Source organism: Delphinus delphis, chromosome 3 (genome assembly GCF_949987515.2).
Source record: "Delphinus delphis chromosome 3, mDelDel1.2, whole genome shotgun sequence".
NCBI lineage: Eukaryota > Metazoa > Chordata > Mammalia > Artiodactyla > Delphinidae > Delphinus > Delphinus delphis.
In genome coordinates, this window is record NC_082685.1 from 8,033,953 (window position 1) to 8,056,322 (window position 22,370).

At 44.9% G+C, this 22,370-nt stretch overlaps 2 protein-coding genes across 2 annotated transcripts in view; both read right to left on the minus strand.

Moving 5' to 3' along the window:
• Positions 1–9,604: 9,604 nt before the first annotated feature.
• Positions 9,605–10,855, minus strand: ACTL9 (actin like 9). Its single transcript, XM_060006599.1, has one exon. The coding sequence runs from the start codon at positions 10,853–10,855 to the stop codon at positions 9,605–9,607; it is 1,251 nt and encodes a 416-aa protein (XP_059862582.1).
• A 4,487-nt stretch (positions 10,856–15,342) lies between these two features.
• LOC132422733 (zinc finger protein 699) overlaps positions 15,343–22,370 on the minus strand; it is a 68,499-nt gene continuing 61,471 nt past the window's right edge. Inside the window, exons 12-14 of the mRNA XM_069540503.1 lie at positions 19,347–19,442; positions 18,753–18,835; positions 15,343–18,245 (exon numbers count right to left, since the gene is read on the minus strand). Coding sequence (XP_069396604.1) covers positions 17,463–18,245; positions 18,753–18,835; positions 19,347–19,442 — 962 coding nt within the window. The 3' untranslated portion in view covers positions 15,343–17,462. The remainder of the gene's footprint in view (positions 18,246–18,752; positions 18,836–19,346; positions 19,443–22,370) is intronic.

The following is a 22,370-nucleotide window of genomic DNA, read 5'->3' on the forward strand; positions in this document are numbered from 1 at the left end:
GAATCATTCAAATTTCAGATCCTCAGGAAATAGGGGAGAGCAGTGAGACCAGCTGGATTCGGGAAACAGGGAACCTGGGTTCGAATCCGGGCTCTGCCAGGGACACGCTAGATGGCCTCAGGTTCCCTTGTCAGGTTCTGATGCTCTGTGGTTCTAAGCCTTCCTGATGAATGATCTTCGTGGGGACCCTCACCTTGTACCCCGCCCTGCCCCAAGCTTATCTGTCCTCTCCTGATGCTGAGCCATCTTCCTGGGCTCTTCTTGCCACAAACAATGAAACTTTTGGAATATATCATATTGGAATATATCACGACCTGCCCTCACTCCCTCCCTCTTTCTCCCCACTCACTCCACTGTGTTCTCCAAGCACACCAAGTGGGCCCTGCCTCCAGGCCTTTACCCTTGCAGTTCCCTCGGCCTGGAATGCTCTTCCCTCATCTTCTTGGGTCCTTCCTGTCTGATCACCCATCACATCACCCTGTTTAATTTTCTTCGGGGCATATTGTTTTTATTGGAGTATAGTTGATTTACAATGTTGTGTTAGTTTCAGGTGTACAGAAAAGTGAATCAGTTATACATATACATATATCCACCATTTTTCAGATTCTTTTCCCACATAGGTGATTACAGAATATTGGGTAGAGTTCCCTGTGCTATACAGTAGGTCCTTATTAGTTATCTATTTAATATATAGTATTGTGTATTTTTACCATCTAAAATTCTTATTTCTTTTCGTGTTTATTATCTGTTCCTTCTACTGGGCAGAAAGCAATCAAACTGTCAAGTAAGTGTTGGTTGAGGACCTACTATGTGCCAGTTTCCAGACCTCCTGGAAGTCACAGTTCACTGGGGGAGGCTGACCTGGGCTGAGTCACATGCACAGACATAATGCACAATCCTGATAAATGTTAGGTGGGACTGATGCCTGGTGCTGGTGGACCTGACCCACCTGGGCAGTCATAAAGGGCTTCCCAGAGCTGAGATTTGAAGCAGGGATATAGGCATTAACTAGGGAAAGACGGGAGAAGAGAAAGTGTTCCAGGTGGAGGCAGCAGCTTGTGCAAAGTCTCTGAGGCAGGAGGGAAAGTGCTGAGTTCCAGGGAATGAAAGAAGCATTTGGGAATGGAATGCAGAATGCAATGGGGAGCCATGGGGGGTTAGCAGGGCTTTGGTCCAGGCTTCATTGGGGTTCTGGGAAAATTATTTAGCCCCAGGGCCATAGGGAGCCATGGAGGGATATTGAGCAGGAGAGGAGTGTGATCAGATTTGCTTCTTGCAAAAGAGATTCATGGGTTTCTAAGGGGGGGTGGCAGTCAGAATGGAGGAGAAGAAAGGGATGCTGGGTGCCCATCAGGAGGAAGGGGGTGGCAACCCGGGTTGGCGGAGGCGTGGACTGGTGAGAAGTGGGTGGAAGATAGTGAGACCCTGGAGCTGACTTGCCCCCTGAGGGGTGATTGCCAACCAGGTGGGCTGGGCTTTTCCACCCATTGCTTGGTGACTTGATCAACTGTGAGTGGGGTTCCTGGAAAATCTATTAGCCCCTGATCTGGAACCCTGTCCCCTGGTCCAGTACCCCCTCCTCCACCTTTCTTCCACACATCTGACAGCCTCATCTGTCCATACAAAGTTTCAAGAGGCCCCAGGTGATAGCTGGGGTAAGGGTGTGTGTGTGTGTGTATGTGTGTGTGTGTGTGTGTGTGTGTGTGTGTGTGTGATTGTGTGTGTGATTGTGTGAACAATCCTGCTAAAACCAGAATTCCCTGTCTGTCGGGAGTTAAACTTCCCTGTTGGGTTTAACTTCACTGTGCTGGGATGGGGTGGGGTGTTGGCTGAGTCCTTCATTGCTCCTGGGGCAGTGACCTGGCTGGGGGATGCAACCAGCAGCTGCAGGTACCCAACTGGGGGTGGTAGGTGGTGGTGTCGGTGATTTCCTGGAAGGAAGCAGGCCCTGCGGCCAAGGTCTAGAGGAGTCTGATCTTCGTGTGTCTCTTCCTGGGCCAGTCTCACGAAAACCATCTGAGATCCTCACCACCTCCTAGTGTCCACGCAGCTGGGATTAGGGTGAGGCGAGTGAGGCATTCTCATGAGCAAATTTAAGGGGGCTCCCAACATCTCAGTAATCAAAGTGAAAAAACTTCGAAATATATTTCGCATATAACATTGTGTAAATTTAAGGTGTACAACACGCTAATTTGATACATATATGTATTGTAACATGATTGCCACTGTAGTGATAGTTACACCTCTGTCGCGGTCCATTATTATCATTTGTCTTTAGTGGTCGGAATAATTAAGTTCCAGTCTTAGCAAATCTGATGATGATAATACAATATTGTTATCTATATTCACTATACTGTGCATTAGATCTCTAGGGCTTATAAAATAAAGAATATTTCAGTGCAATGCTTTTAATCGAGATTATCTCCCATACCATACAATTCACCCTTTGAAAGTGTACAATTCCGAGGCAGTTAGTACATTCACAGGGTTGTGTAACCATCACCCCTGTCTACTACAGAACAGTTTCATCACCCCAGAAAGAAACCCTATACCCATAGGCATCACTCTGCGCTGCCCCCTCCCCCCAGCTCCTGGCATCAATGCAACATGTAAAAAAATAAAAATGAATGCAAAAAATTCCATGATAAACAAGCGGTCAAATTTTAAAAGGAAGCCAAGCTCTGATGCTGTACTTTTCGGCCGTGCAATATTCACTCCACCTTAATCTCCAATTGGTCTGTGATTTACCTGGTGGGATGACCCCACCTCCTCCAAAGACTTCCTCTGCTGGGTCCCCCAAAGGACAGGCAGTCTGGACTAAGGTCACTTGGTGGATTCTCTCTCTGGTCAAACTCTTGGAGGAGGGTGTGTCTCCAGACTCTTGGTGGCCAGTGGGCTGGCTGGACGACATGGAATCTGTCTTTGGCACACTCTAGTTGAAACAGCTGCCTCATCACCATGTATTAACCACTTGCTGTGTACTGAGTGTGTTAAGTCCATTTTATGCATTACTCAAAATGGTTTGAAGGAATTATTTCTATGGAGGCATTTGCATTGTAGAACACTCAAACAATGCATTGATATACAGAGTAAATGCAAAAACTCCCGTCCCTCCTCACAGCCCCAAAGACAATGGCAGTTTGACATGTATCCTTCCATACTTCCCAGAGCACCTGTATGATCTGACTTAACCCTTATAAAGCCTCCCTGCAGTGAGCACTGATGTCACCCTCACTTTACAGGTGCGTTGAGTGAGACTCAGAGAGGTCTGGTTACTTGTCCAAGGTCATATAGCATGTGAAGAGATGATGCTAGAACCCTGGTCTCTATGACTCCAGTGTCAGGAGGAAGAGAGGAAGAGGGGTCCCTATGTAGGAGGATTCCTCTTAGCTCAGCCAAAGTCACAGCTTATTCATTTAGTCATTCAACAAACGTTTATTGGGCATGACTGTGCGCTGGGTACATATACACCTGGGGCCTCTGCCCTCCCCAAACTCAAGGCTGAGGCGGGAGACACCATCCATTGACATCATCCATTGACAAGGAATCAAACAAATCAGAGGATCACAGCAAGGGAGAGAGAGAGAAAACAGAGCTACCTGGGTGGACACCAGAGGAACCTAAAATAAATTTCCATATTAAAAAATATATATTCATAGGGACACACAGTTTTGAGAACATTAGCCCCCTGTGGCCCCCTTCACCTGGCAAAGCAATAAAGCTGTTCTTTTCTACTTCACCCCCCAAAAACATATTTACATGTTTCAAAATTTTAATATAGTAAGTCCCCTACGTACGAAGGAACTTTCAAAGATGCGAACGTGCGTTCTCATGTCCAATCACGTAAGTTAGTTCACGTGTCTGACGTACATTGTCATGTGTGTTCATTCATGTGTGTTCATTCTCTACAAGTGCTTTGTGTACTTTACTGTACAGTACTGTATCTTTATTTCAAGCCCAGGATGTCTGGAAGCAAGCGTAAATGTAGTGGTGATGTAGCTGGTACTATTGTACTTTTCAAGGTGCTATACTGTAAGATTAAAAATATTTCCTTTATTTTGTGTGTTTGTTTGTTTTTTATGTATTATTTGTGTGAAAAGTATTATAAACCTTTTACAGTATGGTACTATACAGCCGATTGTGTTAGTTGGGTACTTAGGCTAACTTTGTTGGACTTACAAAAGAATTTGACTTACGAACGTGCTCTTGGAACGGAACTTGTCTGTATGTAAGGGACTTACTGTACTTCACAAGGGCAGGCAGTGAGCAGTCTCCTCCCCACTTTGCAAAGGCTCCCTGGTCACCTCCCCAAGAGCATCAATCCTCAGTGGAGATGATATTGTCCCCAAAGGAGTGAAAATTGGTTTAGGGGTGTGTGCAAAAAAACCTGTTTATGTATAAAGCACAGGTATACACAGACTATATATGTATAGATATAGTATAGATACATAGTACCTCTGTTGTGTTAAACTTTTGTATGGGACAATTAAGAAAAAAAAAGTCTAAAAATGATTGTTCCTTGAAGCGTAATAAGGAAATAAAACTGGAAAAAATCTGGTCTAGCAGCAGCCACCAGTCAGATTTCTTGTGAGATCATCTAGAGATATTCTAGGCATTTCCAAGCAAATATCTACATATCCTTTTAATCCTTTTTTTTTTTTTTTTTTTACATAAATGGTAACATACCATTCTGGGCCTTCTTTTTTTTCACTTAAAATATATGTTGGCTTGCAGTCCATGTCAGTGAACAGAGCTTGCTGGTTCCTTTTTAAGAGCTGTGTAGTATTACTCTATGTTTGAATGACATTTATGTAACCAGTTTCCATGGATGGTCACATAACGTTGGCAACACATAATGTTTTTTCCTATGTTTTGCCACAATAAAGTGCTGCACCGTACAGTGGATAACTGCACTGATGTCATTTCACATACGAGTGAGTGTATCTGAAGGAGAAATTCCTGGAAGTGTGATAGCTGGCTTGGAAGGTGTGTGCATTTGTCATTTAGGTAGATATTACCATTTGCTCTGCGTAAGGGTTTGTACCAGTTTCCTTCTGCATCATCAGAATAAGAGAGTACCAGTTTCCCCAGAGCCTCACCAACCTGGGGAGTTATCAAACCTTTTGATCTCTGCCAATCTGATGGATTAAACATGGTCTTGCAGTGTAGTTTTAAAGTTCATTTCCCTTATGAGATTGAGAATCTTCTCTTGTGACTAAGAACCATTTGTGTTTCTTTCTCTGTGAGCTCAAATTTAATATCCTTTTTTAACTTTTCCATGGACTGTTGTAATATTTTTCTTATTGATTGTTTCCAAGAGCTCTTTATATATTATGGACACTGTCCCTTTGTGTTATGAACTGTAGTTTACTCCAGTTGTCATTTAAAAATTACTTATAATTTATTTAATTTATTTTTTGAATTGTCATTTGTCTTAACATTGTTCAGGGTGAGGAGATAAAGTAATTGAGTTACATTTACCCTTCTCTTTGATACCCTAATTTAAATACTAGGATGTAAAGTGAACAATATTTAAATACTATGCTATAAAGTCAATACATCTTATGTTACATGATATGGAGATAAAAGAGGGAAGAAAACAAAGATATTTGGTTTATATATATATATACATATACGTACATATGTGTGTATATATGTAATATACACACGTATTCATAAAAAACAAGAGAGAAGTACTCATGACAGTTATAGTCCTCATTTCTGTAATTGGCCACATGGTTGTAGCTGGCATTATAACTACCTTCCGAACCACACTTGGTAAAATCTCTCTTAGTCTACTGGGGTTGCCATAACAAAATAGATTACAGACTAGATGGCTTATACAACAGACATTTATTTTCTCACAATTACGGAGGCTAGAAATGCAAGGTCAAGGTGTTGGCAGGGCTGGTTTCTTCTGAGGCCTCTCTCCTCGGCTTGTAGACGGCTGTCTTCTTGTTGTGTCCTCACATGGCCTTCCCTCTGTGTGTGTTGTCATAATTTCCCCTTTTTATAAGGACACTTGTCATACTGGATTAGGGCCCAATCTCCAGCATAGGAATTCTGGGAGGGACACATGCAGCCCGTAACAGTATGTTTGAGGAACAGAAAGGCAACTGGTGTGTTGGGGGTGAAGGTGGTGGGAGGGAAAGTCAAGGAGAAGTCTGGAGAGGCTGGCAGAGGATTCAGAGCTATCATAAGAACTTGGGTTTTGTTTTCCACCAGAGGGTTCTAAGTTACGCTTTGCAGAAATCCTCTGCAAGGGCCTTCCAGAGGGTGAGAGAGGTGACCAGGGCACCAGGGCGGAGGCTCCCACAATCCTCCAGGTGAGCAATGAAGAGGCCTGGGCTGGGGTGGGAAGGAAGTGTGTGCTTTTGAGGCCATAAGAAGGAAAGGACTTGTGGGTCAGTGTGTGGAACAGATATCAGGCAGTTGGAAGTTGATGGAAGAAGTGACCTGGTCAGACCTTCCGAGGAGGGTCTGGGAGGCTGAGACCCCATTTCTTGTTGACTGTGGTTTCCTGAGACCCCATTTCTTGATCACTGTGGTTTCGTTAGATTTGAGCACGGTGCTGGGCATGTAGTGGGTGGCCAATGAATGTTTGTGGAATGGGTGCGTGAGTGACTTAAAGCCAGAAATGGAAAAACTTGAGGATGTTGGGTTTGGGAGAGAGTAGAGTCCAGGGGTGCATGTGGGCCTGAGTGGGGGGCTCAGGGTCTCTGGTGCTCTCAGTGCTCTGGATGGGGGGTGGCAAGCAGACTGCAGAGGTTTACCTAAGACTCCTGGGATGACTTGAGATTTTTTTTTAATTAATTAATTTATTTATTTTGGGCTGTGTTGGGTCTTCGTTGTTGTGCGCGGGCTTTCTCTAGTTGCAGTGAGCGGGGGCTACTCTTCATTGCGGTGCACGGGCTTCTTATTGCAGTGGCTTCTTTTGTTGCGGAACATGGGCTCTAGGTGCGCGGGCTCAGTAGCGTGGCGCACGGGCTTAGTTGCTCCATGGCATGTGGGATCTTCCTGGACCAGGGCTCAAACCCGTGTCCCCTGCATTGGCAGGCAGATTCTTAACCACTGCGTCCCCAGGGAAGTCCATGAGTTGAGATTTCTAACACAGACTTGAAGTAGTGAGCTCCCCATCCCTGGGAGTGTGCAAATGGGGGGGCACATTTCCAGAGGGTTGCAGAGGAAATCTCTATCTCAGGGAAGGTTTGGAGCTGGGGGAAACTTAGTCTGGTCTAAGTGAGTGTCCTTTGGGTTTCCCAGCAGCCCAAGGGTGGCAGGGGTTTCTGCATCCTCCTCACTTCCTGTGACTTCTGAGACTCAGCCTGTCCCACATCCCTTCTCTGTGTGTGTGTGGCTGGCAGTGCCCTGACATCATGGTTTGGGGTAGGTCTGGGATGCCAAGTTTGCTGCAGCCATCGTGGTTCTAAATTCGGCTCTGCCCTTAAGGCCTTGTGCTTGGAGGTGCTGCCCCCTGGTGGGAAGAATGAGCAGTTCCCCTCACCACTTCATAACCTCTTGGGAGATCTTGCTGATTCTACAGGTTGAGGCTGCCAGCAGGAGGGAAGGCAAGGGAGGGGGTCCAACCTTGCATGCTTGTGATATGGGGATCTGAGCCTGTCTGTGAGGCTGTCCTCTCAGCTGAGGACCACCCACTGGCCTGTGAGGGGGCTGGAGCCACTGCCCAGGACACAGTGGTACAGGGTGGGTGGGGATGACCAGGGCCTTCACTCCCTCCCATTGCCTGATGGCAGATGGGGGAGTGGGGTGGGCTCACACGCTCCATGAATATAGGAGTTCCCACGCTGGAAAATTCCTGCATAAGAACTAGTGCTGGCAGGTGAGTCAGAGAGAAAAACACATCAAGTGAACAAATAAAAACCAAAACCAAAGAGACACACAGAAAGACTCAGGGAGAGACAAAGCCTGTGAGTGAAGTTCAGTAAGCATTGACTGTTTGAATGAATGAATGAATGAATGATCCCTTGGACCCAGCATGAACGTGGATAAGCTCTGACAGCTCAGGCTTATTTTGTTGCTACATTGGGAGGATGTGTCCAGGCTGCTGGCCAGGGATCCTGACATTAACTGGGCTGAGCTAGATGGCATAAAGGCAAAGGGTCCTGCCTCCAGCAGGGGCCTCGGTGGCTGAGGATAAGGGCAGAGCAGGGAGAGGGGACTGAGGATACCCTGTGGGGAGAATGTCCAGCCCCTCCACCCTGCAGGTGGGGTAGTAGAGGCTTCATAGGACATCCTCAGGGCAGGTCCCAGAGAAAGCCCCTGGGGTGGCATAGTAGGAATATGCCGAGAGAGGTCTGGGGAGATGGGGTGAACTTGGAATGAAACACTAGTGGAATGGAAGGTGGTGGGGATGGACAGCCCAGGACAACTAGCACTGGAGACTTGTGTGGGGTTGGCAGGAGAGAGCCAGTGTCCAGGGGGACCCCCCACCTGGGGTATCTGCCTCAGGGTCACATTGTGCTGGGCAGTCCTTGTAAATGTCACTGGCTGTTGGTGTCTCAACTAATGAGATGGGACCTTGTGGCTGGTCCTGGGGGTGAGTTCCGGGAGCCTGAGAATACCAGGATGGGGTGTCCTGGGGTTCACCAGAGGGCAACCCTGGGAAAATGTCTTTGGGGAGGGAGTTGGGGGATTCAGAACACAGGTGCATTAGTGGGGTCATCACATGATGGTCCTGGGGGCCGTAGCCTTCCTGGGAGGATATTCCAGGAGCTGAGGAATGGGGTCAGGAGATGCACTGAGAAATCACGTGGGAGTATTTCTGGGGGAGTTACAGAGCGGGGGTGGGGTGGGCTGAGAGCAGAGGGGGCCATCCTGGGGGCTTTGGGGGTCTCAGAACTTGGTGTTCTTTGGGGGTAAAGATGGGGGATGGGTTGTGGGAGCATCTGGATGGAAGGAGTTTGGGGAAACGAATCATGTGGGGAGGTCAGAGCTTTGGAGGAGGGTGGAACTTGGGGGATGGACTTTGAACACTGGGGGATCCTTTAGTGTGCTATTGTAGGGGAGACCCTTGAGGGTCAGATTCTGGATCTTTGTGGTGGTGTGGGGATGCAGCACTTGTGGGGGGATGTTCAGAACATCAGGGTGTCAGAGAACTTTGGATAATCAGACCCGGGAAACCAAAGAGTGGGTGGATTTGGGGTGCTGAGAACCAGGGATAGTTTTGGAGTGGGCTTGGGAAGGAGATCCCAACCCGAGTGTGGTGGGAGACTAGGATTGTGGGAGATGGGTTTGACAGGGTTAGCACATGGTGGTGTGTGTGTGTGTGTGTGTGTGTGTGTGTGTGTGTGTGTGTAGGGGGGTTGATCGTGGGGGACGGAGGGTCAGGGAGTCAGAACTGGGGTGTCTCAGGGGATGGCTCCTGGGAGGTGAGTCAAAGCAGGGCAGAACCAGGGATGTCTTGGGAGGTAGCCCACCAGGGCGGGTGTGTCTGTGGGGTCACAGCCAGGCGCATCTGGGTGGGTCCAGCAGTGGACTGGGCCCGGCCTTGGGGGAAGGCAGGACGGAGCCGTCTGGGTAGCAGAAACTTTACTGCCCATAACTCGCCCCAACCCCGCACCGCACACACCCACCCCTGGCCGTGTCAGCAGCATTTGCGGTACACGACGTGGGGCCCCTGCTCTTCGTACTGCTCCCGCAAGACCCAGCAGAACTTGAAGGCGCTCAGCGAGGCGAGGATGGAGCCGCCGATCCACACGGAGAAATTCCTGGTGGGCTGGGCCGCCACTACCACGTGGGCCTCTGGGGGCAGACCGCGCTGCAGCTCAGCGCGGAAGCGATCCTCAAACCCGGTGAAGAGTGAAGAGCCCCCGCAGAGCAGCACGTTCTGGGCCATATCGGTCCGCAACTCCAGCGGCACCTTCTGAAGACTCTGTTTCGCCATGGTGGGGACGCCCACGGGCGACAGCCCTGGGATCTCGGGGGGGCTGAACAGCAGTTCAGGGCACCGGAACAGCTCTTTGCCCAGCGTGACCATCCGCCCGTCAGGCAGCTTCAAGGTCTGGCGGCATTCCTCCTCGGGCCGGGCCTGTGCCTTCAGGAAGTCGGAGGCCACATAGCAGTAGCGGCGCTTGATGTTCTCCACCGTGTCCAGGTCCTGTCGCCCCAGCGGCAAGCCAGAGCCGAGCAGCATCTCCGCCAGGAAGGCGGTCAGGTGGGTGCCCGCCAGGTCCAGGCGCTCTGTGGCGTGAGGCAGGTTGTAGCCCTGGAAGACGGGCACCGTGTAGGTGACCCCGTGGCCCGTGTCCACCACCAGCCCGCTGACCCGCCCGTGCGCGTAGGCGGACAGCACTGACTGGGAAGCCACATACATGGCGGGGGAGCTCAGTGACTCGAAAGCCACCTCCACCAGCTTCTCGCGGTTGGTGATGGGGCTGAAGGGCGGATCGGAGAACAGCAGCGGGTGGTCCCGGGGGTTCACGAGGAGGTCGTGTTCCAGCATGTGGCGCCAGATCAGCTCGGCTGCGTCCCAGTCCACCACGATGCCGTTCCGCACGGTCTGCACCAGCATCAGCTCAGGGCGAGCGCGGGCTGCTTCGCCGATGAACGCCTCCAGCACCGGCGGCCCGGTGGTGGTCGACTTCTTGGGCTGGCAGCCGACGACGGTGGCCACGGTGTAGGTGGGCCGGGCCTGCCCCGCGAAGCCCACCTTACAGGTGCCTGTGCCCATGTCGATGACCACCGCCCGGGTCTTTGGGGGCAACCTGTCGCCCACCATGCTGGGGGGTTCTTGCGGCATGGTATTGTTCGCCAGGATAGAGCAGGGGTTCGGGCTAGGCTTGGGGGCCTCTGGGGAGGTCTGGGGCCCCGGGGGGTTGCCCCGATTTGGATCCATGGCTGTAAGTGGTCGCGTGGGTTGCTTGGCAAGGCAGCCCACTTTCCTCTGGGGTGAGGGGGGTGTGGAGAGAAAAGGCTGAGGCCAGGCCTGGGGCAAGCACAGGCGGAGAGAGGGAGAGGGGGCGGGGCCGCTGCTCTATGACGTCATTTTGCTGCTCACAATGCAGGAGTGGGGTGGTGGGATGTAAGGGTGAGCCCTTCCTTGCTCCAGAAAGCTCCCAGAGTATTTAATCTGGGTTCCCCTCTCCGCTCTCTTTTTTAAAAAATTAATTAATTTTTGGCTGCGTTGGGTCTTCGTTGCTGCATGTGGGCTTTCTCTAGTTGCGGCTAGCGGGGGCTATTCTTTTGTTGTGGTGTGCGGGCTTCTCATTGCCGTGGCTTCTCTTGTTGTGGAGCATGGACTCTAGGCGCATGGGCTTCAGTACTTGCGGCACGTGGGCTCAGTAGTTGTGGCGCACGGGCTTAGTTGCTCCGTGGCATGTGGGATCTTCCTGGACCAGGGCTCGAACCCATGTCCTCTGCATTGGCAGGTGGATTCTTAACCACTGAGCCACCGGCGAAGTCCCTGTTATCGCTTTTCGATGCTAGTCATTCTAACAGGTATGAGGTGATGTCTTGTGGCTTTGATCTGCATTTCTCTGATAATTAGTAATGTCGAGCACATTTTCACATACCTGTTGGCCACTTGTATATCTTTTTTGGAAAAATGTCTATTCAATTCCTCTGCTCCCATTTTTTTTTTTTCGGTACGCTTGCCTCTCACTGTTGTGGCCTCTCCCATTGTGGAGCACAGGCTCCGGACGCACAGGCTCAGTGGCCATGGCTCACGGGCCTAGTCGCTCCGCGGCATGTGGGATCTTCCCGGACCGGGGCATGAACCCGTGTCCCCTGCATCGGCAGGTGGACTCTCAACCACTGTGCCACCAGGGAAGCCCGGTTTAATGTATTTTTAAAGCATCTTTCTTTGACAGTGATTAATTAGTTCTCATTTTCTACTATTTACTTAGTTGTTCAACACTAGTATACACATAAAGTAGTTTCAGAAGTGCTAATGCGTGTCATCTGAAAAACAATTTTTTAAAAACTAGAGTACACAATTTCTGGACAGTTCTTTTTGTATTCAACCTTACAGTATCCAGTCAAAACAGTCTTCTAAAGTAAATCTGGTTTCCTTTTTGCCCCGTTCGTTGTGGTTATGTTATTCATTTGTCATACAGCTAGGTTCATTTGTTATAGTTTGCATTCCCTCCCCTATCTGGGGGATTACTTTTTCTTTTTAAACCCACAGTAATATTCACTCTCTGTGGTGGTTGGCACAGTTCTGTAGGTTTTGGCAAATGCTAGAGTTATGGATCAATCAACACAGTCACGACTGAACACGATACACACATGAACATCAACACATTTGTGACAGAACAATTTCATCACTCTCAAACCCCTTTGCTCTGCCCCTTTGTGGTCACCCCCCTCTTACTCCTTGCCCCTAGAAACCACTGATTTGTCCTTCCCTAAAGTTTTGCCTTTTCCAGAATGTCATACAATGGAATTATACAATAAATGTCTTTTTGTCTCTAGCTCCTTTCACTTGGCACAAATCTGATTTAAATTTAGGTATGTTACATACAGTACAATGTAGAGACCTTAAGTGTACAGTTCAGTGTGTTTTGACAAATGCATATACCTATGCTGCTACTAAGATACAGAACACTCTCCTCACCCCATAAAGTCCCTTCATGTCTCTTCAGTCAATCCCTGCCCCTCCCTCACAACCTGAGCTTAAATGCAACCACTGTTCTGATTATTTTCCTATCACAGATTTTTTGCTTGTCCTTGAAATTCATACAAATATAACTGTACAATATATACTCTTGAGTGTGGCTTATTTTGCTCAGTATAATCCCACAGTGAATTTTAATTAATTCATAATAAAAGATGAAATAAATCTACAATGTTTCCTATACACCAGGAAGTCTCTTAAGTGTTTTACATTATTGATTGAATCCTTAGTATATGTCTAAAAAAGTAGGCACTCTTATTGTTTCTATTTTACAGATGAAAAAACCTTGGCATGAAAAGTTTGTCACTTGCCTAAGGTAACTATCTCTAGAGAACCAGGATTGAGCAGAATAAGAGATTGAACTGTGATAACTTAAGAATGAAGACTACCCTTGATCCCATGGGGAGTTCCCGAGCTGAAGCTGACCCTTCAGGGGTGTCTCAAATTGAGGCAAAGTAATTGTACCTTTGTACCCCGCAAATGAACCAGTCATTGGAAGTGGACTGGCCCCTGGACAGTTGCCATAATCTTAGGTGTGGCACTTTTCTTTGGCCCAAGGGAATTCTCAGAGAGGCTGTCAGCATGAGCCATTAGCAGCCAACACTTCCAGCAGCTGGGGAAGTGACTTAGTCCTAAAAGAAGAAACTGGGAAATATACTGGTCTCCCTTATGGTCCTCCAATTATGCCACTCAGATGTACTTGCTTCTTACAGCGAATGCACATAGGATTCTGGTTGCTATTGTTGCCTGGAGACATTTCCAAGAGAAAGATAAATGGGACGAACTACAGACAACTGTCCACAGCAGCTATTCTCAGCTGTTCTAAGCATCAGCTGCAACTGACACTTATCACTTTCCTCTACTACCCTACCCTACCCTACGTTCCTTTCACCCTTGACTAGCATCTCCACTGGTCTAGGTGGCTTACCTGGCGGGATGATCCAGATCATCGAGGAGTCTGAACACCTGGTCACCATATCTTTCTCAGGATAGAGCTGCTACACTTGTTCATCAACAAAATCGGGAAAAGAATATCAAGAGACGTCTCATTGGATTACCTGAATTCCGAATGTTTTCTTCTTTGCCCTCACTGTGTAATAGAAAACCCACATCTTCTGGGTGACAGGACTAATTACCCATGCCAAAAGCCATGGTGACATCTTTCCTTGTGTGCTGGCCTCATAGCAGCCATAAAGTTCCATGGGGTTCTTACTTTGCCTCCCAGTGGGAGTGTTTGCCTTCTGGGAACCAGGACGTTTAGGTTATTTTTTGCACTTTCCTCCCAAGAACCCCATATCCATCTTGAAGAACACTTGTGGAGGAGACTAGTTTAGACCACAGATGTGAGTATATCAGCACTTTGACAGCACCCAGGATGCTAGAGTAGTTGATGGAATTCCTGGGTAGGGACATGAAGTTTCCACCCAGGTGACTGTTAAGAGTAGATTCTAAGAAGCAAAAGGGGTGAGCAGTTCTGGTTTTCTTCCCCCGCAGAGAACCCACTTACTCTACCTTGCTGCACCTTAGAAGGTTAGTCAGTATGAACTGTACCAATGGGCTTTCTTGCCTTATGGCTTCTGGTTGGGTTTAGTCAATGGGGAGCCTGGGCATGAAACAGGAGGACGAAATAGACTGAAGTCTGGCACTGGCTATTTCTTGCAGAACCTGGGTCTGGACACCACCCCTGTCATCCTCTCAGCTCCTGGAATATGATTCTCTCCTCTCTTATCTCTGGATTTCAATAAGCATTCCCTCCCCTTGCCCCTTCAGGCTTACGGGTGTTAGAGCACTGCCTTTACCAGCTACTGGATACCAACCGCCTTTTGTGGTCTTTCTATTGATACATCCTTCCTACACGACTCTGTAAGTCGCCCTTTTATGAAAACTCTACTTGAACTGCCCTAGTCTGAACGTCTCAGCTGTTTCCTGTTGGGGCTCTAAGAGGCCAACTCATTGAAAGTATAAGGGAAAGTCCTAACAATAACCCATAAAACCCAACACGAGCAGGATCCGCCAAGTCTTTTCTGCCAGTCCATCTTCTCCCACCCCCTCACCATCCCCAGCTTGTTCACACTGGCCTCCGTGGTGCGGGCCTCGGCATACGCTAAGACCGCTCTTGCCACACGAATTCATGTGACTCACTGTTCCAACTCATTAAGGTCTCTGTGCAAGTGCACCTTAACTAAGAGACTTTTCCTTCCGATTCTACATAAAATAGCAGGATCCCAATCCCCTTTAACTATCTTACACTGCTTTCGTTTTCTACATCACACTTATAACAACATACTTTCTTGATTTTTCTGTAGGGAAAACCATTAGGATGTATTTTAATGGCAAAACTTGAGTTTCATTCATTGCTATAGACACCAGTGTCTCAAACAGTGCTTGGCATATAGAATACACTCAATAAATAGGCTAGTGGTTAAGAGCACAGACTGTCTGGATTCAAATATGGGCTCTACCATTTACTAGCCAGTGAACTTGGGCAAGTAATGTAAGTGTACCACGACAGTTTTCTCATCTGCAAAATGGGATATTAATAGTCCACCTTTCTTAAGCTTATACTGAGTACTAAGTTAATATCCATAAGGCATTTAGAAGAGTGCATGGTCTTTGGGAAGAGCTATATAAATGTTCAACCATTTATTATTATTATATTTATTATTATTTTTTGCGGTATGCAGGCCTCTCACTGTTGTGGCCTCTCCCGTTGCGGAGCATGGGCTCCAGACGTGCAGGCTCAGTGGTCATGGCTCATGGGCCCAGCCGCTCCACGGCATGTGGGATCCTCCCGGACCGGGGCACGAACCTGTGTCCCCTGCATTGGCAGGTGGACTCTTAACCACTGTGCCACCAGGGAAGCCCCAAACCGTTTATTATTGTGTTGAAATACGTTGCTATGAAAAAATACAGCCCCTACATAAAAAAGAACAATTCACAAAACAATACCTAACCATTTATGTACCTATTTACATCAAAATACGTAAAGAAAAAATGACAATTACCAAGAAGAATTTGTCAATCCGTAACAACGGTGGAAGACTTTAATTCACATCTATCACTAAATAAGCTTGAAAGAAAAATAAAAACCAACCTGAATGTACATACAATATCTGAACATCATAAAGTCCACTTACTTGATAAAAATGTCATTAAATTAGAAAAAGGTATGTAGCAAATATAGTCTAATTTCTACTAGGATAAACTAAATCACTCAGGAGATAATCAGAAATACCTTTATAAATATGCAATGTGTTAATATTTTTAGAGTAAATGATGATAAACATATTACATATAAAACTATGGAACATAATTTAAGGTTTATCTTAGGGTATAGCTATAGACATAAATGTTTATACTTAAGCAAAGACTGAAAATTAAAGAGCTAGTTGCCCCACCCTAAGGATGAGACACTGATAAAGGTAATCCCATGCTCATAATATTTACACTTTTCATTCCCAGTTTAAAGTATTCTGTGGCCACTCAGAGAAGAGCTGAGGCAATCTCACGTTGAGTATCTTCTAGGGTTCCCCACCTGTGTGACTTCTCAGAAGTCAACAGACAGGACTCACCGAAAGATTTCCCAAAATTAATCCACAGGTTTTGCATCCAGGAATTTCATAGCTTTCCTAACATAAGAGGTATCATTAAAGGCATTCCCTCATTCTTTATACTCACAAATTTCTCTGCAACGACTTTTCAGTTTAAGGAATGTGGGAAAATGGAAGGCTTTCCAGTACTGATGCCATTCAATGGGACATTCTCTCCAGAATAAATCATCGTATCTCTTAAAAGTTGAGAGAACACTGAAGGCTTTCCCATAGTACTTGCACTCGGAATCTCTTCATCTTCTGTTCAGTAATGTAAACTCTTGTGCTATAGGGTTTTCCACATTCCTTATATGAGTGAGTGTTGCTCTGTAGTGATTCCTCATGTGTGTTCTAAGGGATGAGTGTCCCTGAAGACTTCTACATTCTGATGATATTCATAGGACTCTCCCCTTAGTGTGAATTGTCACATGACTCCCTAGATATCACCACTGTATTCCTCAGATTTATCCACAATACTTAATCTTTTGTGTACATTAGGGTGAATTTGAGCTGAAAGCTTATCACAAAGACTGGACTCATGAGGTTTCTTTCACGGGTGAATTAACATGAGAGTTATTAAATATTACTTCATACTGAACAGACTGAAAGAATGAGGGTCTCCTGAAGGTCTTACATCAGTGATTTCATGGAAAACTGCTCAGATGGTTCCCAACAATCTGTTTCCTGGTATTCATACTGAGTATGGTCTCTTCCCACACTGTATCAGGATTGGTCTGTGTGACCATTAAAATATGGAAGAAGTGATGATATGTCCTTCTGAGACTAGGTCGTAGAAGACACTGTGGTTTCTGCATTAGCTCTTCTTTAAATCAAATGCTTTGGGAGGAACCTGCTTTTATGTCATAAAGACACATAGCCCTGTGGGGAGTCCTACATGGTGAGAAAATGAAGGTTCCCTGCCAACAACCAGCACTAACTTGCCAGGCATGTGACTGAGCTATTCTCGAAGTGGACTCCTCAGCCAGCAGTAAAGTAGATGACAGTAGCTCCTGCTGACATCTTGACTACAACCTCATGAGAGTTCCTGAGCTAGAACTACACAGCTAAGCTGGTTCTGAATTCCTGACCTATAGATAATAAATGTTTGCTGTTTAAAGCTACTATGTTTTGAAGGGAAATTTGTTATGCAGCAACAGATAACTCATACATCTAAGCGTGAGTTATCACAAGTTGTCTGAGAGATAAGAAATCAGTGAATGCTTTCCCAGTTATTGTAGTCATATCCACCTATTATGGATTCTCTTGTGCACAGAAAGGTAAGAGTTAGTGGTGAAAGATTTCCCACAATGATTACATTCATAGGGTTTTTCTCCAGTGTGAGTTCTTACATGTTTCTTAACAGCTGAGAGATTATTAAAGGCTTTCCCACAGTTACTGCATTCATAGGGTTTCTCACCGGTATGAATTCTCTTGTGCACAGTAAGAGAAAAGCTACTGCTAAAGGATTTTCCACACTGATTACACTCATAGGGTTTTTCTCCAGTATGAGTTCTCATATGCTGTGTGAGATATGAGCTCTTCCTAAAGGTTTTCCCACAATCACTGCACTCGTAAGGTTTCTCTCCTGTATGAATACTGTTGTGCCCAGTAAGGGAGGACCTCGTGCTGAAGGCCTTGCCACACTGATTACATTCATGGTGATTCTCCCTCGTATGAATTCTCTTGTGGCTTTTGAGGTTACAACTAGTGCGGAAGACATGAAAACACTGGTTACATTCGTAGGGTTTTTCTCCAGTGTGGATTCTCACATGCAGTCTGAGGGAGGAAGGATCATTGAAGGCTTTTCCACAGTCATTGCATCCATAGGGCTTCTCCCCATTATGTATTCTCTTATGAATAGTGAGGTAGGATCTACTGCTGAAGGATTTGCCACACTGATTACAGTCATAGGGTTTTTCTCCAGTATGAATTCTTTTGTGCTGAGTAAGGTTAGATTTTGTGCTGAAGACTTTAAAACACTGATTACATTCATTGAGTTTCACTCCCAGATGACTTCTCTCCTGTTAAGAGATGAATGAAAACTATAATTTATAATATTTTTTAATATTCAATGCTGTTATACAAATTCTCTCTCCCAGGAATTCTGTTACATTATTATAATTGATGTTTTGGTTACCTATTTTAAATGCCTGTCAAACTGGGCTTCTGCCCAGTTTGAGCTCTTAGAAGTTAAAAAAAGAGAGACAGACACATTGCCACAAGTCCTTATCATATTCACAGAGCATTTTCTGATAAATTTAAGACCACTTTATAGTTCGACAGTCAATATTTTAATCACATTTAAGGAAATATTTACTTGTGGAAACTCTCAGTGAAGAAACAAGTCTGGAGTTAATTTATAGTTTTCTCCAAATTCACAACTGATTTACAGTATCTCTTCTGGGACACCATTATCTCATATATAAATGACATTTCCCTTTAATGACTCTCCTGTTTATTCTGTGGCTTTTCTAACTTATGGAATTCTCCTACTGTGAAAAAACAGCAATCAACCATGTTAGTCTTACCACTTTTACACCATTAGAATGTTCTTTTCTAAAAACATGCTTCTTAGGAGTTAACCATTTTGCTTTAAGTACCGTCTCCAAATCTGAAACAAATTGAAAAGAAATTTAAGCTGATGGAGAAAAGAAACACAAAAGTACACACGAGTATAGACAGACTGAGGGATTAGGGTTTTTGAGCAAGTTTGCAATGAAAGGGATATGAGTATTCAAATTACAGGTATTAAAAAAGGATTCTAAAAGGATTAGTACTGATCAGAGATTTACAAAGGGAGGAATTATCAGGAAGGTAAAGTAGGAAGGAGTTGGACAAAGAGCTCATATGAGACCTAAATTTAAAAAGGAAAAGAGACGTCTTTATTTTTTCCCCCTGAGTCCAAAGTAAAGTATGAGATGTTGAACAGAAAGTTAAAGAGGAAAGAAAGAAGGTGCATGAGGAAGCTCATAACAAATGTTCATGGCCATCTCTGTCAGAAAAAAAGGACATTTTACAAAGTTCCCTGATTGCCATTTCCAAATGTAATACTCCCATGCCCTGAATCATCGGCTAGAGCTATTCCTCAAAAAGACTATTTCTCATATCTTCCTAGTGCTCACCTGGACAGGTGCCTGGAAGAATTCCTCTTTCCTCTGTCATCACCTTGTCTTCTTGCTCCAACTGGGAGATCAGACTGGGTTTATCAACATGATACCCTATTTGTGGAAAAAAGCCGTGTTATAGGGGGGCTGTGCAAGTGACAAGCAACTGCATGAAACTGAAGCCAAGAATTCTGAAGACGGGCAAGTGTGGCTTTGGAAGCAATGAAATAATTACATCTAAATTCTAATGAATATAGTAACTCTCAGGAAACAAAAATACGAGCAACTCATTCAATATCCAGGTGACAGGGCACACATAGGCCCAAAGTCCATGCCCAAGTTTTTTTAAAAAATTATTTATTTATTTATTTTGGAGCAGAGAAAGGTTTATTGCAAGGCCATGCAAGGAGACGAGGTGGCTCATGCCCTAAAAAGCCTCGAGCTCCCCGAAGGGTTTTGGCAAATCATTTTTAAAAGTCAGGTGGCGGGGGGGCAGGGGAGTTGCAAGATACATGATCAGATCGTGCACAATTCTGATTGGCTGATGATGAGGGAACAGGGTGGTGCCACAAGGGTTAACTTTATCAGTCCTTAGGCTCCAGGAGGCCTGGGGCTATGTGCTCATGGTCATCAAGTAGTTAATATCTTCCATTTGGTGGTGGTGGTATGTGTGGGGGAATCATGCCCAAGTTTAAATACACACTTCAAAAGCTATAAAGCTTTTACATATGGAGAATACAAAGTCAGGGTAAGGAAATATTCAGTTCATAGGGAAGGAATTAAACAGAAAGTTCTATGAGCATGGGGACCATGTCTGTCTCCATCACTGTACTCCTACACCTCAGTAACAGACCCAGAAACAGACACATGCTTGACATCTTGTGAGAAATGATGACAATGAAAATCATGGAATATGGAACTTCAGAAGTCCCCCTCTCTATGAAAACAGTGAATAAACTGGCAAAAACTGTCAGAACAACTTTATCACAACTCTGAAAACTTATCAAAAGTCTACAGCAACCAGGAAAATGCTTAATCAAAGACAAAAAACAGCTGACATTTTAACTGACCCTTGCCTCATCCTCTACTCCTTGCTTTGGCTGTGACATTGAAGACAACTCCTAGTACTAGAGGGAGTAGGATGGACCTTATTCTCAACAAGCTATGGTTGTTTGTTTTGACCTTTCTGGTGGCTCCCTGAAGAACTGGCTCAAAGGGCTTGCCTTTACTTATCTAACCCCAAACTCTCAGAAGGCTGAGCTGGTTACCCAGTGGGCATGTGCTGAAGACATTAAAAAGCAATATATTAGCCACTACTGCCTGAGGCAAGTGGAAACAGCAAAGGAAAGCAAAAGGCAAACCAAGAAGCCTGGAGGAAAAGTACAGAATAAAATGTTTTGGGGAATTTTTGAAAAGCTTTCTGAAAAGCTCCCTCATATTTCTTTGAATCTAGAAAGCCATGTGCATACCCAGGCTTGGGCACATGCTCAGAAAAGACATGAGAGGGCACTAAGTCCTCACCTTTGGCAGACCTTCAGGCTCTGCACAAACAGGAAGTGAAAACTAAGGCAGAGTTATAAACTGCTTGATTTTGAAGGTATGCCCCTGTATAGAGAGACTAGGAGTTTTTTATTTTTTGTTCCAAGTGTTCAAGGAAATCTGATAAATCACTAGCTAACCATTAAGATAACAGAACAGAGTCTTCAGTGGCCACATACAACAAATACTGACATTACAAAAATGAGTTCAGAAATATCACTAAACATACATACCACAGCAACAATAACAAACTCTAGGGATGGGGAAAAATGTGATTCCAGAATTACTATGTTGTAATATTCCAAATGTCTAGTTTTCAACAACAAAAAATTATAAGGCAGGCCAATGCACAAAAGTATGGCCCATTACAGGAAAAAAAACCCCCAAATTTAGTAGAAACTATCCTTCAGGAAGTCCAAACATTGGACTTGATAGACCAAGAATTTAAATCAACTGTTTTAAATATGCTTAAGGATCTAAAGGAAACCATAAGAACAAATTCTGACCAAACAGAAAACATCTTAAAGAGACAGAAATTATAAAAAGAAACCAAACAGAAATTATGGAATTGAAAAGTACAATAACTATAATGAAAAATTCAGAAGAGTGGTTCAACAACAGATTTGAGCAAGAAGAAAGAATCAGTAGCCATGAAGATAGGACAACTTATATTACTCAGTTTGAAAAACAGAAAGAAAAAAAGAATAAACAAAATATGACCAGCACCTAAAAGACCCATGGGATACCATTAAACATACCAACATACACATAATAGGAGTCCCTTAAATGAAGAACAGGCAGAAAGAATATTTAAAGGAATAATGGCTAAAAACTTCCCCAAATTTGATGAAAGGCATAAATGTACACAACCAAGAAGCTTAACAAACCCAAAACAGGATAAATTCAAAGAGTCAGAATCCATCCTGAAACACATAATCAAACTCTGGAAAGACAAAGACAGAGTATCCCGAAAGCAGCAAGAGAGAGGAGATTCATCATGTGCACAGGATCATCAGTGAGAGTAACAGATAATTTTGAATCAGAAACCACAGAGGCAACAGGCATTGGGATAATATACTCAAGCTGCTTAAAAAAAAAAAAAAAAAAAAGTGAACCAAAAATTCTGTCCTTTGAAAATAAAGAAATGAAGACATTCCTATAAACAAAATCTGAGTGTTTGTCACTAACATATCTATCCTACAAGAAATGCTAATAGGAGACTTCCAAGCTGAAATGAATGGGCAATGAATACTGACTCAAATCCACACAAAGATATAAAGAACACCAATAAAGGAAAATAAATAGGTAAATATAAAAGTCAAAAACAATTGTTTATTTTTGGTTTGTAACTCATGTATGTTTGGCTATGACTCCTCTTTTTTTCTAATATGATTTAAAAGAGAAATGTCTGAACTAAAAATTATAAATCCATGTTAATGAAACAATGTATAAAGTTATAATTTGTAAAAAACAAACAAACAAAAAACAGCATAAGGAGGGGCA